Here is an 18,706-nt window from a genome sequence, read left to right on the forward strand (position 1 = left end):
ATATGTCCTGTTTCATTGTTTCTGTTTGAATAGTTTCAGTGATTATTTAAAAATAATTCAATTATATATTGGAGATTTTAAATTAAAGATTATTATAAATGTGTGTGTGTGTGTGTGTGTGTGTGTGTGTGTGTGTGTGTGTGTGTGTGTGCATATTTGTGGGCATGCTCACATGTGTGGGTGAATTTGTGAACATCATGAGTGTGGAAGCCCAAAGTTGATGCTGGATGTCTTCTTTGACCATTCTCCATTTTATTTATAGAGACAAGGTCTCTTACTGAACCTAGAGTTGGTGGATTCTGGCTAATCTTGCTAGCCAGCTTGCCTTAAGGGATCTCCTACTCTGCCTCCTAATTACATGCTGGGCCTGCAGCATGCCTGTTGGGCTTTTACATGAATCCTAAGGGATCAGAACTCTGATCTTCAAGCTTGTGTAGCAAACTATTCACCCTCTGAGCCATCCCCCCCAGTTTGGGTAAGTTACAAAAAATAATTCTTTACCCTATATTAGAAATGTTGAAAATGGGTCCAGGTAGACAGAACAAACACTTCTGGGTGAGAAAGACCTGGGAATGAATTTGGGTGGGACTGCAGCGCAGGCAGGGGCTGAGCATGGCTGAGACTGTCATTTGCCTTAAGATTTTACACAATCCTGTGCTTTGTTTTGTTTACATGTATTTGTTTATTTGGTGTGTGTGTGTGTGTGTGTGTGTGTGTGTGTGTGTGTGTGTGTGTGTTGCATGTCACAGTACATATGTGGAAGCCTGTTGTGGGATGGCCTTTCTGTATGCTGTGAATATGTGTTGCTATGATTGGTTAATAAAGAAGCTGCTCTGGCCTATGGTGAGTTAGGTTATAGCCAAGCAGGAAATCCAAGAGAGGGACAGGAAGAAGAAAGGCAGAGGCGGGAGAGACGCCAGCCTGCCATCCAAAGAACAACATGCCAGCAGACCAGTAAAGCCGTGGAATATGTGGCAAAACATAGATTAATCAAAATGGGTTATTTTAGATATAAGAGCTAGCTAGCAAGAGGCCTACCAGAGGCCATACAGTTTGTAAATAATATTAAGCCTCTGAGTGATTATTTTATAAGTGGCAGAGGGACTGCAGGGCCAGGCAGGACCAGATGAACTCAGGACCAGAGAAACTTCTGGCTACAGAGGCCAGAGGTCAACTTGCAGGAGTCATTTCTTACACTCCCCCATGTAGAGAGCCCAGGGTTTTATTGGCCTGAACTCTGGCCATCAGGCTTGGCAGCAAGCACCATTACACCACCAAAACATCTTGTTGGCCCAATTCTGTGGCCTGTTAGAACCAAAACAAGAGGAGGTGGACTGGCTGAAAAGTCTAGATACATAGCTCCCTGCCCCACAGCTGCAGCCTTTGATCATCATTTCTGCAACTTCCTATTTTCCCTATCCGAAGCAAATCTACCCTTCCTGTTGATCATGCTGTGAACCCCAAGACTGCATTGTTTACTGGAGGAACCTGCTTCTAGCTGTGATATGGCTCAGCTCTAGTACACACCTTTAATCCAAGAGCTTTCTGCTTGAATATTGTAAACAGGATTTAATAAAATCAACCATGGGCCACGAGGCAGAGCAAGCAACCAGTTGACAGGAAAAAGTCATAGACAGTGGAGGTAGTCAGGAAGGAGGACAGAGAGATAGGTGCACAGGAAGTAGAAGGGGGGGAGAGAAGACACGGGACAACATCCAGTTGGAGGAGTTTTTGTTTGAGATGGTGTAGGAAAAACTGTTCTTTCTGGGATAACAATGAAGGAGGAAGCAGCTGGGTGCTTTCTCTGCCTCTCTGAGCTAGCAGGTTTTCACCCCAGCATCTGGCTCCCGAGTCTTTAATGATAAACTAGAACAAAAGAGCCTCAGTTAAAAACAACACCTTCCCCCATTGCTCTGGCCAACATCCAAGATTTCATCCTACATGCCTCACTTCCTATCTCACTCCATCCCTACCCCAAGCCAAGCTCTAAGAAAATCTTCTCGGTTATGTTTTCACACACATCCTGAAATCTGACATCTTCCCCAACCTCCCCAGGTGCAAGCCAGGCCTGCATAACTTCATCTTTCTGCTGGTGGCATGTGGAACCGCTGAAGTCCATTATGCTTGGCCATTATGGAGTCCCAGCCAGTCCTATCCCCCAAACCTTCCCCACCTCTCCCTCTTCACCTGCTTCTCTCTTAGCTCCTTGTATCACCCAAGGAGGAGCTTGAGGACTGTTGTGCTGCTGGACATGAGTGTTCGTGTATCTTTCCAGTTACCTTTGTCTTCTCAAACGGATTTCTCTCATTTCCAGGCAGACTTGCCTGGGATCCAGGCACCAGGAGGAAGCGTCTACTTTTTCTTTGGGATGTGTGTGTTTGGCTTGGTTTAGTTTGACCACAAATTCCTGGGCTCAAAGTGATCCTGTTGCCTCAGCCCCCTCCACAGCTGAGACGACTGCAGGCAAACACCATTGTACCTAGGTTAAAGAAACCAAAACCAACTGTGTTTACACAAGTCACCTGGGCATAGAGTGGGAGTCGGCAAACCTTTTACAGCATGTTCTTCTTTGTAGTCAATGCTACTGTCCATTAAAAATGCAAACACTCGAGAAAAAAAAGTCAATGAAATCCAAAGCTGTTGTTTTGAGGGAAAAAATCATTACAATAGTAAAGCCTCTGGCCCAGTGATTCTCAGACTTCCTAATGCTTCGACCCTTTAATACAGTTCCTCATGTCGTGGTGACCTCCAACCATAAAATTATTTTCATTGCTACTTCATAACTATAATTTTGCTATTGTTATGAACCATAACGTAAATATCTGTGTTTTCCAATGGTCTTAGGTGACCCCTGTGAAAAGGTCATTGACCCCCAAGGGGTCGCTTGAAAACCACTGCTCTAGCCAGCCTGATCAGGGGAAAAGACAAAGGGATGCATTATGGGTGTCAAGAACAAGAGAGGAAACATCTCTACAGACCCTGAAAAAAAAACAAAAAACATGGGTACATTATGGACAATTTTTTGCCAGTTAAATTTACTGAAAGTGGACAGATTCTACGACAGATAGAAAGTAACAAAGCTCAAATCAAGAAGATATAGCAAGACTGTAAGTGTTGCTCAGTGGTAGAGAACTCGCCTCGTTACAGGTTCCATGTGCAGCACCCCAAACGGAAAGAGAAGAAGGAAGAGGAGAATGGGAGGAGGAAGCCTCCACCACTGGAACTAGTCTGTATCTCTTTTAAAGAAATTTAATGTGTGGCTTATAATCTTCCCACAAAGAGAACTCAAAATCGAGGTAACTTCATCAGTGAACTCTACCAACACAAGAGATAGGGCCTCTCCTAAGATGATTTTCTCAGATGTTGTCCCAGTAACAAAACACTGTCACCACAAGACTATGTGCTATGGACTGATGGATCAATGAAACAGAAGGTCCACAGAAAATACCACTTATTGACAAAAGCACCAAGGCAATTCAATGAAGATTTTATATATATTATAAAATATTATACATAATATAAATATATTAACATATAAATTATACATAAGTTTTTGGAAACAGGATCTCACTATGTAGCTTCTGCTGACCTCTGGAACTCAAGAGACTGGCCTGCTTCTGCCTTTCTATTGTTAGAATTAAAGACATGCGCCACCACACCCAGCTTCTCTCGCCCTATTCTTTTTTAACATTTATTTTGTTTTCGAGTATGTGCCTGTGGTTGTACATGCATATTCCAAGATGCACCTGTAGCAATCAGAGGTCAAGTTGTGGAAGAAAAGCTGGTTCTCTTCTACCATTTGGGTCTCCGGGATCAAACCTCAGGTCATCAGCCTTAGTGCTAAATACCTTTACCTGCTGAGCCATCTCATCTCATCACCAGAAAGCATATTATTTTCAACAATAATACTGGAATAATTTGATGGCTGGTGCAAAAATAGGAGTTCCAACGCTTTCCTGATACATGTACAAAAACTCAAAATTAAGCACAGGCCCAATGTAAGTTAAATGTATAATACTTCCAGAATAAAATACAAGAGAAACCATTCACCTAAGGTTTAAATTTTATTAACTTCAAAACTATCTGTTGCTACGTATGGCAGCGCGTGCCTGTAATTCCAGCCCTTGTGAGGCAGGAGGATCCCAAGTGCGAGGCCAGCCTGGGCTTCACAGAGACCCTATCATCTCTAAAAATCAAAAAATGAATAAATCTAATTTGACTCTTCCGTTGAAATATTCAGATCTGTCTCCCTACGAGAAGGAGTGCTCACGGATGTCGCATTAAAGACGTATTTCCCGTAGGTGAGACTTTCCAACTGCAACGGACCCACCACCTTCTTTCCAATTCCTGCGTCCCCTTTAAGAACCCAGCCATGACATCATCGCACGGACGCCGCGCAGCCTACCTTGGCAACGCCCGTCTGTCCTTCCGGGCAGCCTCAATTGGCTAGCCCGCGCCAAGAGGCCCCGCCCCCTCCCGTCAGCAGTCCGCCCCGGCGCTCACCGTCAATCAGGCCAGTCCGCAGCTGTGATTGGCCGCGGGGTCGGGTTCGCGTAGGCAGCGCACTGGGGGAGGGGCGCGGCGCCCCATCTCGAGTCGCGGCCGTCCGGGTCCTCCCGCGCGCCCTGTAGCCCGCCGGTCCTCCTGCAGCCCGCCTGCTGGGCAGGGCCGGCTCGGCCCGGCCATGGAGTCCTACGACATCATCACCAACCAGCCCGTGGTCATCGACAATGTGAGTCGGGACCGCGGGGTTGGGGGAGGGCTGTGTCCCGCCCAGGGGTCGCACGCGGCTCCGCGCAGTGGCCGGCGCTGGTGGGGCCAGTGCCCACTCGCTGCACCCTCGGGGGCCAGGTGTGGGCCTCGGGACCACTTCCCTCGGAGCCCGGGATGTGCCGGACAGTTGGACATAGCCAGGCGGTCCTTGATGCCCTAGGCCGGTGGACGCGTCTGTCTTGGGTGGAAGCGCTGGGCAAGTTTCGACCCCCCGGTCCTTTGCTTATTATGGTCAGCTCTGGACGCCTGAAGTAGGTCGGCTGACATTTGACCTTTGCACACTGCTGGCCTCATCTTTTGGAGGGCCTGGTGGTCTTTACAACACTTCCCAAGGGGCTGCACCTGGAGGCAAACACTGCACGTTAATTTCTACCAGCCAAGTACCCACCACCACTTGGCAGCCTCTTTGCGGCTTTGACGCCCCCTCTCTGTAAATGGAGAGTGCAGGACCACTTTTCCCAGGAAAAAGTGCAGCAGTTTGGGGTAGTTGTTTGCAAGCCTGAAAGGAAAGAGGTCCCGCTTCCCGAGGCTTTGTCTTTCAGCGCCTGGGTTCTGCTTGCCTTCAGCTGCCCTGGGAGATGCCTAGCCTCAGAACCCTTGCCATAGCTGGGGTTCTCTGTGGCTGTGCCTAGATGATACCTCTGGTGTGTAGGCCTTGGAGTTTTTGACAGTGACACACTTCTGCTCTTTCTGGGAGCTGACTCCTTCCCACGTGACCCCCTGATGGAGTCCCTTTGTGGCTGCCTTTTTTTGGAGCACCCATGTGGACTCCCTTAGATCATAACAAGATGTTTATCGTGGAGGCTAGTTCTGGGTTTGGGAATGTGCTTGTCTGAACAGTGCTCTGGCAAGCTGCAGTGTACATCAGGCTACTTCCCTTCTTGGTGGCCAGCAATCTTATGTGCTTAGAGACACCCACTTGGCTCCTGTGGGCCTTGGAGACCCTTTCCTATAACTTGGACGTGTTTGTTTCTGCTCTGCATGCCTAGAGGGTTGTGATGGAGATTGGTGGGCAAAGGGTATGTATGAGAAAGTGATTCTTTTACTGAGTGGAAGGCTTGCCGGGTTCTTGTTGAAATCCTAGGTCCGGCATCCAGGCTGGAGCAGGGACAGGGCCAGTCTCTCTTACTCCCCAGGAAAGGTACTTGAGAAAGGCACCAATCTTTCCACCCACCAAGTGGTCTCCCCGGTGGGCCCAATATGTGGTGTGTTTCTGCTGGTGAAAAAAGGGACTCCTGGATGACACTGAGGGGTAGCTTCTAGCTATCTTTGGAGTGGAGCTGTGTCCCTCCCACAGGAACTAGCCATAGCATGCACAGAGGAGGCTGTATGTAAGGGTCTCTCTCTCCTCACTGATCCCCTTCTGGTGCGGGTGATTGTTGGTAACGGGGTTAACCTGTGCACTGTAGAATATTGAGCAGCAACCCTGACTTCCACCTGCTAGATGCCCCTAACAGCCCCTCTCATTTCCCCTTTGAGTTTCCAGACCCAGCCAAATACAAATCTCCAGGGCAGGAAATGCAGCATCACTCCCAGTTTTGAGCTACTAGTGCCTGTGAACGATCTCGTCCTCTAAGTGGGGTCTCTGGTTTCCTCCCTGCCCAGCTTTGGTGGGGCTGCCCGCTCTCTCCACTTGGGGACACTGACGGCATCTGGAGCCGATGGCAGGAGCTAAACATTGCTTTTCCTTGCAGGGTTCCGGGGTGATCAAGGCTGGTTTTGCAGGAGACCAGATTCCTAAGTACTGTTTCCCAAACTAGTAAGTGTTGCTGGGGCAGCCGCCTCCCCTGACCGCCCTTACTTGCTTTTGGGAAGAACATGGGCCCTGTGGTCACAGCTCTCTTTGAGGGCGGCTCCCCTCCACCTGTAAGAGGAAACACCAGATTGGTGGGGTTAACCTGAGCTCTGGGAGAGTTCAGTGCTCGGTTTCCTCTTCAGAGCCTCTTACCTTTGTTTCTGGCTGAGCCAGAGAGGAGGAGAAGCAGCCGGCATTGCCCTGGGGATGGGGTGTGGTGAAGGCTATGGCAGGAATAAAAGGGACCTCTCTCCAGGGAAAGAGCTAAACTCCCACAGAGAGTCGGGGGGGGGGGGGGGGGGGGAGGATACACAGCCACCCCTGCCTCCCTGGAAAGGTTTTTCTGGTTATTACGGGTTTGGGTGCAGCGGCTTGAACCCCTAGCCTCCCGAAAGCTAAGCATACATTCTCAGCTATACCCCCGCAGCCCCTAAAAATGTTTTCATCAGGGCTTATTTATGTTTAGCATGTAGGAAATGTTCTGCCTAGCCCTCTCCACACACCCCAGGTGGTGCTGGGGGTGGCAGGAATACCAGAGTGGTACTGTCCTAGAGACCCTGGAGTGCCTGGGCCCTGCCTGCCCACTGGGAAGTTTCTCTCAGGAGCCTCTCAGAGCTTGAAGGATGTGTCGATGGCCTACAGATCAGAGGTGGACCCTGAAGTCCCCTGGAGTGGCTCTAAGAACTACAGGCCTGTCTAGGGACAAGGCCAGCCTGGGCGTGCTGAGGGTGCATGGAAGGGCTTCAGCTTTCCATCTAGAACTCTGGGTGGGTGTCAGGGAAGGCTGTTGGTGGTACGTGGGGAATGTGGGTCACGATTTGGAATGGCGGCTCATCCGATACATGCTTGCCAAGAACTGAATCTCTGTTCTGGAAGCCATGGCAGTGGGGAAGGACAGTGGCCATTTCACGGTTCTAGGGTTGTCCTCCACCTATTAGCAGACGAGAGGGTGGCTACAGAAGGCTCATCCCTTGCTCGATAGAGCCAGGCCATGCAGGGGTCCTGTCGTTCACACTCAGCCCTCCCTGGAGAGAGACCCATTCCTTCAGGCCCCAAACGGCTTGTGCTTCTAAAACCAATGCTGCTGGTCCCCTCCCCAAAAGCCTAGGGTCTGACCTTTGCCCTGAGCCACTTTGCAGTACTTAGACTGGCCACACCGTCTAGAGCTTCGCGGTTGGGCTACAGTTTTCCTGGGCGCAGCAGGTTCAGCCATGCCCCTGCCCAGCTCACTGATCTTCTGTGTCCTTGCAGTGTCGGACGGCCCAAGCACATGCGGGTCATGGCCGGAGCCCTGGAGGGGGACCTTTTCATCGGACCGAAAGCAGAGGTAACTGGTCCCCCTCCGTGAATTCCTCGGTCACAGGAGAGCTGGTTGCTGGTCAGAGCAGCCTCTTTGAGGGTTTCTGTACCTTTTTGCCCCCCACCCCCATTTCGGTTGTTTAGTGCTGTGTGTGTGGCAAGACAACCCCCCTTCTGTGAGATGCCAACAAAATGTCCCTCGTAAGCCTCCCGTCCTCATTCAGCAGCTGTTTAGACATTATAGGAGAAAGAAATGATTAAGATCACAAGCATGTGATCACAGCACTTGGGAGGGGTGGAGGCAGGAGGATCAGAAGTTCAAAGTCATCTTCAGCTACCCCCGAAGGTGACTGAAGAATTAGAATCACCTAGATTGGATGGACCTGATCCCTGCTCTGAGGAGAGCTGGGGCCATTTCTTATTCATGCTAGGCTGGCATGCCTGGGGACTCCACAGCCAAATCAGACTCTGAGGGAGCTGATATAGGGCGTGAGGGGAGAGCCAGCCCTACATGGGCAGGAGTCAGGTAGGCCCCTGGGGAATAAAGGAGCAGTCCTGGGCCTGAGATGGGGAGGCCTGAATAGAAGGGCAGATGCGCGGCTCCTGGGAGGTGAGTACCAGCCACTGTTGTAAGAGAAGCTTGTGTCCACTAGAGGGGTAGCTGTGGCCAGGTAGAGGTGGTACATCCTATAGAAGATAGATAAGGGCTGATTGGAGAGCTGGGCCAGGAGGCCAGAGTCCCAGCTGTACTCTGGAAGAATGATGGGCCCAGGTGGCCTAGGAGGGACCATGCTGACAGGAACACTGGCTGGATGTTGATGGACTGCTGCAGATGGATGCTGATGAGGGCGTGAGGAGACACTGTAGACAGTTTAGGCAGTGAGTGAGGAAGCACATTCATGGAGTAAGAGGATGACGGGCTGTGGGATGGGGCACGTTTCCAGAATTCTTTCCTTGGGTAGACGTAAACAGTGCGTCTTTAGAAGGCCCCAGTGAGAACCCAGACAAGGAGTCTACTGAAGTTCATTCACCCTGGGGAACCAGAGACTTTATTGATGGGTATGAGTGAGAGGCTAGAGTGGGAGCAAGGGAAACTCACAGCAATCTTCGCTCTGCCGTGAGCCTTCCCCAGCCTGGATACGCCAGCACCTCTCAAGGCCCTGAGACCATGTTCAGTTAGGGCAGAACTGCCTGTGAATGGCTGGGAGGTACGGGAGGAAGAACTCTCAGGTGAGGGTCCCGTGACCCTCCCACCGCCTCCTCTGAGGGAACCTCAGCAGGCCTGCTCCAAAGGTTTCTTGCAAGCAGGTACAGCTGACCTGATAAAAATGGCTCCTCTCTTGCTTGGAGTATTTATTTATTGTGTTCTGTAACACTACCTCTTCCTTCAGCTCTTAGAGTCTTTCCACACACATGCACACACTCCCTTCAGCAGTGTTCCCTGAGCCTTGGAGGGGTGACAGATAACTGGCGATTCTCGAACTTCAGCGGAGCACCAAGCCCTCATATCGTCTTGACCCTCTCTCCGTGTCTATAGTCTTGGTGGTATTCCTTCTGCAAAACACAAGTAAAAAAAAAAGGGAAAAGGGAAACAGGAAGACATCCAAGGGAAGCGGACAGCCGTAAGACCCTAAGTGCAAAGACAGATATTCGGAAGGCATATCACATTCATGTGACAAACATTGCAGTTGTTAGGGCCTGTGACTTTCCCCAACTGTGGTGCATTTCTGTCTGAGCTCACAGTACCAGATGTAAATTCCTGTCTCCTGAGCAGGCCTTAAGCTAATCATAAAGTTGGTTGTATCCATAACGGCTCATGCTATTATTGCACTAACTGGCACATCTTGCCTGGCACTTCCATAATATAGCATGCCAGGTCTGCCACCAAGCAGAACTTTGGACCATAATTTTCTCCAGCAGCGCTATGAAAGTTAACCAGGGGCTGGGGAAACTTCAGCTTAGTCTCAACTGGACCTTACCAAGTCCTGCAACTGAGGCATGCAATGAAATCAGCCAACAGGGTCTTACATCTGGTTTTGGTATACACCCAACAGCATGACAGTAGCCTTTATTGTTTAGGGGACTTAGAGGGCCTTCTCGGTCAACCCACCCCTAGCACCTGGAATCTCATTAACCTCAAGTCCTCCAAAAGTCTATTTCACACTCTTGCAAGGTATCTTACATTTATTCTTTAACTTTTTTGGTTTTTCAAGACAGGGTTTCTCTGTGTAGCTTTGTGCCTTTCCTAGAACTCACCCTGTAGCCCAGGTTGGCCTCGAACTCACAGAGATCTGCCTGCCTCTGCCTCCTGAGTGCTGGGATTAAAGGCGTCGCCACCACCACCTGGCTCATTCTTTAATTTTTACATGCAAGGGTTGTTGCAGAATCTCTTAGTTACCTTTGTGGGTGTCTTAGGGTTTCTATTGCTACGACCAAAAAGCAAGTTGGGAGGAAACGGTTTATTCAATTCACGCTTCCATGTTGCTGTTCATCATTGAAGGAAATCAGGACAAGAACTCTTACAGGGCAGGAACCTAGAGGCAAAAGCTGATGCAGAGGCTGTGGAAGACTGCTGCTTACTGGTTTGCTCCCCATGGCTTGCTCAGCCTGCTTTCTTACAGAACCCAGGACCACCAGCCCAGGAATGGCACCACCCATAATCGGCTGGGCCATCTCCCATCAATAACTAAGAAAATGCCTTACAGCTGGATCTTATGGAGGTATTTGCTCAATTGAGGCTCCCTCCTTTCATATGACTCTAGATTGTGTCAAGTTGACATAAGACTAGCCAGCACAGTGGGTGTCATCCGTGCTTCACCCAACCACAAAGCCCCTGAGAATTTCTTAGTTGTGCCTGGCCCTTGCCCACTTCGTGACCTGATTTCCTTCCCGTCCTTGCTCCCTTGGGTGCACTGTTAAGTCTTTCAGATGGGTTTCCACATCCACAAAGCACTCAGGTTAGCATTGTGTCATCTGTATAATTAAACCTTCTCACCAGGGTTGCTCAGGATGACAGAGCAAGGTCCTAGGCCACCATCCGGTGACAAATAGCAGGGTTGTGAAGGTAACCTTGAAGTGTTTTGAAAGTCCATTCCAGGCAAGTATTAGTTTTCAGAAATCCAAAGCTGAGGAGCTACTGAAGTAAAATATTAGTGAAGTCCAGTACTGAATCAAAAGATTCCATCCGTTTGTATCAATTATATGGCTTCCTCATCCGGGGATACTTTAATGGGTCCTTGATGCATTTTCCTTCCTTTCTTTTTTTAAAGACAGTGGGGTTTTGTTATTGTTGTTAACTTTATGTTCATTGGTGTTTTGTTGGCGTGTATGTCTGTGTGTGGGTGTCAGATCCCCTGGAACTGGGGTTACAGACAGGTGTGAGCTGCCATGTGGATGCTGGGAATTGAACCCAGGTCCTCTGGAAGAAGTGTCAATGCTCTTAACCGCTGAGCCATCTCTCCAGCCCCAACATTTTCCTAGTCTTGATGAACTCCGTACGGCTCGGGTGGCTCAAGCTGATCAGACCTAAGGCCACGGGCACAGTATTTTATACCCGCCCACCTCGCAGTTGGCTGCACCTTCTCAACTTAGACTGGCGCGTCCTTGGTTGCCATTCCAATACCTCTACAGCCAGATGGTACCTCTCCATTTGCCACACCTGGAGGCTAAAAGGACTTCTGTTTGGGTGGCTCATCTGTGTTCGCCTCCAAGAGGAAAATATTCATAGCACACCCAGGGGAGGAAGTTGCCCAACTCTGGTCAAACTTAATCCTTTCACCTGCGCTACTAAGCCAGTTCCATCACCTGAGATTCGTTGTCCTTGATGTTCTTGGGCACTACCAGGAACCAAGGAACACCTAGTTCCAGCACCCACCCAAGCCCAAATGGGTTGTTTTTTTGCTTGCTTGTTTGTTTTGGGGGTGGGGGGGAATTGTGAAACAAGGTCTCTGTAACCCTGGAATTGGCTAGGTAAACCAGGCTGGCCTTAAACACACAGAGATCCACCTGTCTCTGCCTTCTGAGTGATGGAATTAAAGACGTGTGCCAACACACCTGGTCCCAATAGTCGGCAAGCCAGTAAATTCATACTTGAGCATGGGGTTTCCAGTCACCCTGTGCACGGTCCTCCCCTGCAGGTGTCCCTGGCTACCTCATTAGGGAAGTGGCTGTTGTGATCTCTATCCCCAAAAAGCTTCCTCCACCAGCAGCTGGCATAGTGGGGCTCATGAACACCATTCAAGCCCTATCCCTGTGCCAAGATCCCTGCTAAGTCAACCTTCTTCTGAACCGCGGTTAATAACATCCTGTCTTGCCTAGTGACTGGAGTGCCATGTGCCACCTCTCTCAGTTCTGTAACCGTCACTCTCACCCAGTGCTTCCCACAGGTTCCAAGTCCTTGGATCTCAGGAAGAGCCCTTTAACGTAGATCTGAGTTGTGTGCTCTTTGGTCCCCCACCTGTACGCAGCAGCAAGCCAATGCCACGATCTCCGTTTTTCCACCTTTCTTTCCAAGTCCAAGGCTACCATGGAGGGTGCTAGCCATGTGTCCTTGCTTTGCAGTTCCCCTCCACACAAGCCAGTTCCCTCAGCTTCAGTTGCTCATCTTATCACCCAGGCCAGGGCACTGCAGCTGTTGCTGCGAGGAGGGATACTCCAGCACACCTCATGGGAAAGCAGATGCCCCTCCTCAGTGAGGCTTTAGCTGCCCGGCTCATCATCTGGAGCAAGAGCGACCCTGTTGCTTTTCCCAAACTCACCTCTGTAGTTGGTTGGGTTTTTTTACTCTTTGTTCTTTTGAGGGCCTGCCACCCAACTCCCAAATAAATACACACAGAGGCTTACTCTTACTTATAAATGGCCGGCCTTAGCTTGGCTTATTTCTAGCCAGCTTTCCTTAAATTATCCCATCTTCCTTTTTGCCTCTGGGCTTTTTCCTTTTTTTACTTCTGTATATCTTGCTTTCACTTTTGCTCCGTGACTGATTGTGTGGCTGGGTAACTGGCCTCTTATTCTCTTGCTCCTCAATCTTTTTTTCCTCTCTTTTTCTCCTATTTCTTCTCTCTGCCTGCCAACCCCGCCTATCCTGTCTCCTGCCTCGCTGTTGGCCATTCAGCTCTTTATTAGTCAGGTGTTTTAGACAGGCACAGTAACACAGCTTCACAGAGTTAAACAAATGCCAACACATCTTTGCATCATGAAAACAAATGGTCCACAGCATAAACAAATGTAACACATGTTAAAATAATAGTCTACAGCACATCTTTGGTTTTGTCGTATCCTGCTGACTACCAGACATGTTGGAAGAATTCCTTCCCAAGGAGACAGCATCTTTCTCCTCCTTCTAGGGTTCCTGCCATAAACCAAAATACAAACTCCATCCGTTTACCCTGGGGAAACTGGTTTTTATTGGGCTTACTTACAGAGTGTGGATGAGGGGCTCCTTAGAGGAGGACGAGGAACCCCTAAGCACCTGGAAAGTTTTCACCCATCTTGGTGGGGTCTCCCTTCAGTTAACCTTCCCCAGCGTGTGTACTCGGCACCTCTCAAGATCCTGGAGCGACATACAGTTAGGACAGAGTGCATACAAATGACTGGGAGGAGTCTTGGGTGAGGGTCCAGTGACCCCACCCTCTCTGAGGGAACCGACAGCCAGCAGGCACGGCTGGTCTGATGAAAATGGCCGCTGTTTGCTCAGAAGACTCTTCAGTACGGCATGTTGCCATCTTCTCTGGTCCTCAGCCATGTGAGGCCAGCCGAACTCTGGGAGCCTGTGTGCAGAGCAGGGAGATACCCAGTAGGCAGAGGCCGGAGGCAGCTTCACGGTGTGCAACAGCTGCTCCATGAGGGCCGAGTGCTATGTCCGCTTTCTCCCTGTCCTCCAGGAGCACCGGGGGCTGCTGACCATCCGCTACCCCATGGAGCACGGTGTGGTGCGAGACTGGAATGACATGGAGCGTATCTGGCAGTACGTCTACTCTAAGGACCAGTTGCAGACCTTCTCTGAGGAGGTGTGGTAGCTTCCCTTCCCTCCACACTCCCGCTTTCCTGATTGTTCTTTCCCTGTCTGCATAGTGGTAGGACTTTTCCTGCTCTCTCTGTGTGAGCATGGGCACAACCAGTGACAGCCAAAGTTGGTCAGGGCCGGGTCTCCGGAGGGACAAGCGGCTGTCCAGTGGTGCTCTTAGCTCAGGAAAGAAAGCTCTGTTGGGGCCTAGCTTGTCTTTGTGTGTGTGTGTGACTCCCTCGTCTCTCATAGCATCCTGTTCTTCTAACGGAGGCCCCGCTGAACCCCAGTAAGAACCGGGAAAAGGCAGCAGAGGTGTTCTTTGAGACCTTCAATGTCCCTGCACTGTTTATCTCCATGCAGGCCGTGCTCAGCCTGTGAGTGCCCCAAGTCCTGACGTCCCGGGGGGCACAGCCTCTTGATCCCCTCCATGCCTGTTTCTAGTGTAGTATAAATAATATCCCAGGGTCCCTTGCGGGGTTGAGGAGGAGGTCTTCTCACCTCAGCGGCTGAAGTAAAAGGATGCTGACCTGGTGGCAGGTACGCAACAGGACGCACAACGGGAGTGGTTTTAGACTCGGGGGACGGGGTCACTCACGCTGTCCCCATCTATGAGGGCTTTGCCATGCCACACTCCATCATGCGGGTAGACATTGCGGGCCGTGACGTCTCTCGATATTTGAGGCTGCTGCTGCGCAAGGAAGGAGCCGACTTCCACACCTCGGCTGAGTTTGAGGTTGTCCGGACCATCAAAGAGGTGATAAAGGGCATGGGGTTGTGGACATGGCTGGGGTTGGGGAGGCCAAGACATGAAAGCAAGCCCTGGCCACAAGTGTCCCTGCTACGGTCAGCTTAAGAGTGTGCTCTGCCCATACAGCGAGCCTGCTACCTGTCCATCAACCCGCAGAAGGACGAAGCTCTCGAGACTGAGAAGGTGCAGTACACCCTTCCAGACGGCAGCACACTTGACGTAAGTGGGCAGGCCCGATGGTGGCTGGTAGCCGATGCTGACCTGGAGGAAAAGGTCTGGCTGCTCTGGAGAGCTTCAGTCTTCTTCTCCACAGGTGGGGCCTGCACGCTTCCGGGCCCCTGAGCTGCTGTTCCAGCCAGACCTGGTGGGGGAGGAGAGTGAGGGACTCCATGAAGTGCTGGCCTTCGCCATCCACAAGTCCGACATGGACCTTCGCCGGACACTGTTCTCCAATATTGTGCTCTCAGGGGGCTCAACACTCTTTAAAGGTACTGTTTGTTGTTTTTAGTTTGTTGTTTTTTAAGAGACTGAATTTAGAATTAAATCATGCCAGGCATGGCAGCATATACCTGTCATTTCCGTACTCAGGAGGCTGAGACAGGAAGATCATGAGTTCACTGCCAAGCCTACATTACATAGGATGAGACACTCTTTTAAAAAAAAGAAAAAGAGCCGGGCGGTGGTGGCGCACGCCTTTAATCCCAGCACTCGGGAGGCAGAGGCAGGTGGATCATTGTGAGTTCGAGGCCAGCCTGGTCTACAGAGCGAGATCCAGGAAAAGGCACAAAGCTACACAGAGAAACCCTGTCTCAAAAAACCAAAAAAAAAAAGAAAAAGAAACCAAAACAACCAAGCACTAAAATAAAGTTTTCCTTAGCTTGTGACTAGACGGTGAGTTTGCTGTGGAGTGCTCAGTTGAGGCATCTTCAGGCAGGACGTAGGGTCAGGTGGCATTGTATGGCTTTAGCTTACATCTCATGTCAGTCTCTCAACAAGCTGTACCCTTCAGGGTGCTGGCAGAGAGACAGCACCAGCTAGGGGTCTAAGGGCCACCATGGCAAGGAGGCTGGCTGTGGTCCAGGCTTGGCCATCCTTGTATCCACAGGCTTTGGAGACAGGTTACTAAGTGAAGTAAAGAAGCTCGCCCCAAAGGACGTTAAAATCAAGGTGAGACTGGAAACCTCTGGGGGGAGGGAGCTGGGTGGTGCTGGCCTTCAGGGAGATGGGGACCCCTCTGAGCCCGTGTTCCCCATTCTCCACCCTGCCCTACTACTGCCTTGGGTTTGAGGGTGGTGGCTGTGTAGGGACAGGTGGTTATACAACCATTTGCTCCTTCTAGATCTCAGCTCCTCAGGAACGGCTGTACTCCACATGGATCGGGTGAGATGGGGCTCAAGCAGAACGGCTTCGGGAGAGACTTCTCCAAGGCTTTGCACTGGCCGGGGGGAAATGGATGGATTTCTTTCCCAAGTAAAAGGATGGGAGTGCTGAGGACCCGGGGATGGCAGTTGGCCCAGCCCACAGGTACCAAAGACTATTGTCTCTCCATCTTTACAGCGGCTCCATCCTCGCCTCCCTGGACACCTTCAAGAAGATGTGGGTATCCAAAAAGGAATATGAAGAAGATGGCTCTCGTGCGATTCATCGCAAAACCTTCTAATGCCCAAGGAGGCTGGACATATTGGGAGAGAGGGAGGAAAGGGGAGCCAGAGCCCTTGACCCCTTTTGGTCTGGGTTCATGCTCTAGGCCTAGGGTCCCCTGCATGCCCAGACTCCAGAGCAGGTGACGCAGTCATGCTCGCCTGTAGCCCTCCTCCCCTCCCCCTGTGCTCAACATACACACACAGACACACAGAGAGTAACGTTTAGCTGCATGGATGGCAGTCCCAAGCTGGAGCATAGGAATTGAAGAGTCTGCCAGTGAGTTGGTGTGGGTGACCCTCTCAGCAGGGCCACTTTGGCCTGTGGTTCCTTGCTCCGATCTTGAAGCTCCAAGACCAGACATTCACATGCTCCATTTGTTCTGACAGGCTCCAACTGGGGCTAGAGTCCCTGGATCACTGGAGTGGGCGGAGGGGGCAGCCAGGAGCTCCCATTAGGGTGGTGAGGCACATTGTTGTGTTTCATGCCAATTTCCTCTTCCTGGCTTGCCAGGGCTGCCTGGACCCTTGGACACCCAGTTTTGCTGGGCAAATGTCCTAGATAGGACTGACGAGGGAACAGTCCTCCATTCCCAATGAAGGAATGTGGCCAAGGGTCAGAGCATCAGAGCCATGGACAGCCACACCTTGTGGTCTGCCCCACTCCCTGTCAAGGCACTACATTGATTTGCTATTCCCCCCACCCCTTCCCTCGGTGCCCTGGACAGGAAGGGATTATGGTCTTTATTTGCTGAGGGAAAGCCACTTCATCCGGAGTTTTAGACCCAAAGGGTAGGCACCTCACCTCCCTCAAGAAAGGTCTTCACCATGGCCAGGGCCCCACCTCCCTCTCCAGAGCTGAACAATAATTTAACACAGTTGCCTGAAAATGATTCTTTTTATAAATCATTATAGTAATAATTATGGACAAAGCCCAATGTGTGGCTCTGATTCTTGTGGCTTTATGTGCTCTCATTTGCTCACTCACCCTTGGGGACGTGGAGAGAAAGGACCAGAGGGAACTCAGCACGACACTGGCATAGCTCAGGAGCTTGAGGCCTTCGGTGGTTGGCAGGGCAACGGGACAAGTGAGAGCAGCCTCATTACCCTCTTGCCCTGACCTGCTAGGGGAGGCAGAGCCAGGCTGCCTTCCCTGCGTGTTCCTGGACAGGGCCGCCATGTGTGTGTCGCCTCTCACCCAGGCCTGCAGAGGCACACGGGTGCGGGCAGTGATGCAGACTTGCCAGCCCTGGGCCGGGTGAGAAGAGAAGGGCAGCCTGAGCATGGACCGTGCTGGACAGGAAGAAGCAGAACACAATCAGGAAGTCCTGCAGGCAGTGAGAGCTCAACAAGTCGGGGGGGTCTGTGCTTGTTAGTGTGTCAGCACAACACGGCTTTGATGGAGAACCAGAGGGCTTAGCCCCAAAAAGCATTCAGCTCAGAGGAGAAATACCAGCCATTTTGGAACAGTGTTGGGCCGACAGCGTAAGGGCAGAGCCAATAGGTGGGGCAGGCTGGCTTGTTAGAGCTTGGGGCAGTCAGTGGTTAGGGAGATCCTTTGACAGTTGTTGGCGAGGAAGGGTAAACCGGTCTGTGGCACAGTGACATAAACCAAAGAGGTCAGCTGGGCTAGCATGTGGAGGGTGTGGAGGAGGTTGTTGAGCAGTGTGCTAGGTGACAGTTTTCACTATGGAAGGATAGTGACCAGAGCCAGGTGTTGAAAGCTACAGGCCAAACTACTGATCGGATATGTGTGCAGGGGATTCTGGGCGGCCGCACAGTCAAAGCATAGCATCAAAGTTTACACAGAACCCTTTGCTGAGGGACCCTGCCAACCAGCTCTTGTGCAGGGTTCTGCTGGCACCACTGGCTCCGGGCCACCTGTGTTTGGAACCTTCCTGCTGAGTTCCTCCTCCTCACAGGCCCCTCTTGTCATCACCAAGCCTTGTCTCCTGAAGTCCCCGTCCTACCCAGCCGACATCATGACCCTGCTCCATTCTGCCCACCCAGTGTGCTTGCTCTCATAATTACTGCGCGGGTAATACTCAAATCTGTAATGAGTTATAAGCCATACAATAAAATATTCATGAGTCCTTACTGATATGAGTAAATATAGCCATGGGGGAGGAAGAAACAGCAGCCTCCCTTCAGAAGAATTCCAGTTAACGTAGACCTCCACTTCCTGGGAAAACTAAAATAGCTGGAGTGATGCTGTCAAAATCACTTCTGGGAACCACGCTGCTGCATTTGAGGTCTTTTTCATTCCTACCTTAAGAGAACCCATCCTGTGTCCTGTTTTGCTTGCTACCTCTGCTCCTGCTGTTCTCTCCACAGGAACCACACCTTATACATGTCAAGGTCACATTCTTTTTTTTTTTTTAAAGAAAATTAAAAAAAAAAAAAAAAAAGACCTCCATAGCCCTCATACGCTTCTGGCAGGAATG

General features: G+C 50.7%; 1 protein-coding gene across 1 annotated transcript; it reads left to right on the forward strand.

Annotated features, from left to right (window-relative positions):
- The first annotated feature begins 4,562 nt into the window (after nt 1-4,562).
- On the forward strand, nt 4,563-18,359 carry Actr1b (actin related protein 1B). The gene is made up of 11 exons (XM_052745147.1): nt 4,563-4,732; nt 6,468-6,532; nt 7,820-7,895; nt 13,750-13,875; nt 14,124-14,248; nt 14,412-14,628; nt 14,749-14,841; nt 14,936-15,110; nt 15,728-15,789; nt 15,962-16,002; nt 16,180-18,359. Exons 1-11 carry the CDS (start codon nt 4,685-4,687, stop codon nt 16,280-16,282), a joined length of 1,131 nt encoding a protein of 376 aa, XP_052601107.1. The 5' UTR covers nt 4,563-4,684; the 3' UTR covers nt 16,283-18,359.
- Nucleotides 18,360-18,706: the final 347 nt, after the last annotated feature.

This window comes from Peromyscus californicus, unplaced genomic scaffold, assembly GCF_007827085.1.
Source record: "Peromyscus californicus insignis strain IS unplaced genomic scaffold, ASM782708v3 Scaffold_19__1_contigs__length_69161282, whole genome shotgun sequence".
Classification (NCBI taxonomy): Eukaryota; Metazoa; Chordata; class Mammalia; order Rodentia; family Cricetidae; genus Peromyscus; species Peromyscus californicus.

What these genes read in the sequence shown, in the direction of transcription:
- Actr1b (XM_052745147.1), top strand. Translation starts at nt 4,685, where the DNA reads ATGGAGTCCTACGACATCATCACCAACCAGCCCGTGGTCATCGACAAT. An exon ending in TCATCGGACCGAAAGCAGAG is followed by an intron (nt 7,896 to 13,749) that starts GTAACTGGTCCC and finishes CCTGTCCTCCAG; the next exon opens with GAGCACCGGGGGCTGCTGAC. An exon ending in ATGCAGGCCGTGCTCAGCCT is followed by an intron (nt 14,249 to 14,411) that starts GTGAGTGCCCCA and finishes ACCTGGTGGCAG; the next exon opens with GTACGCAACAGGACGCACAA.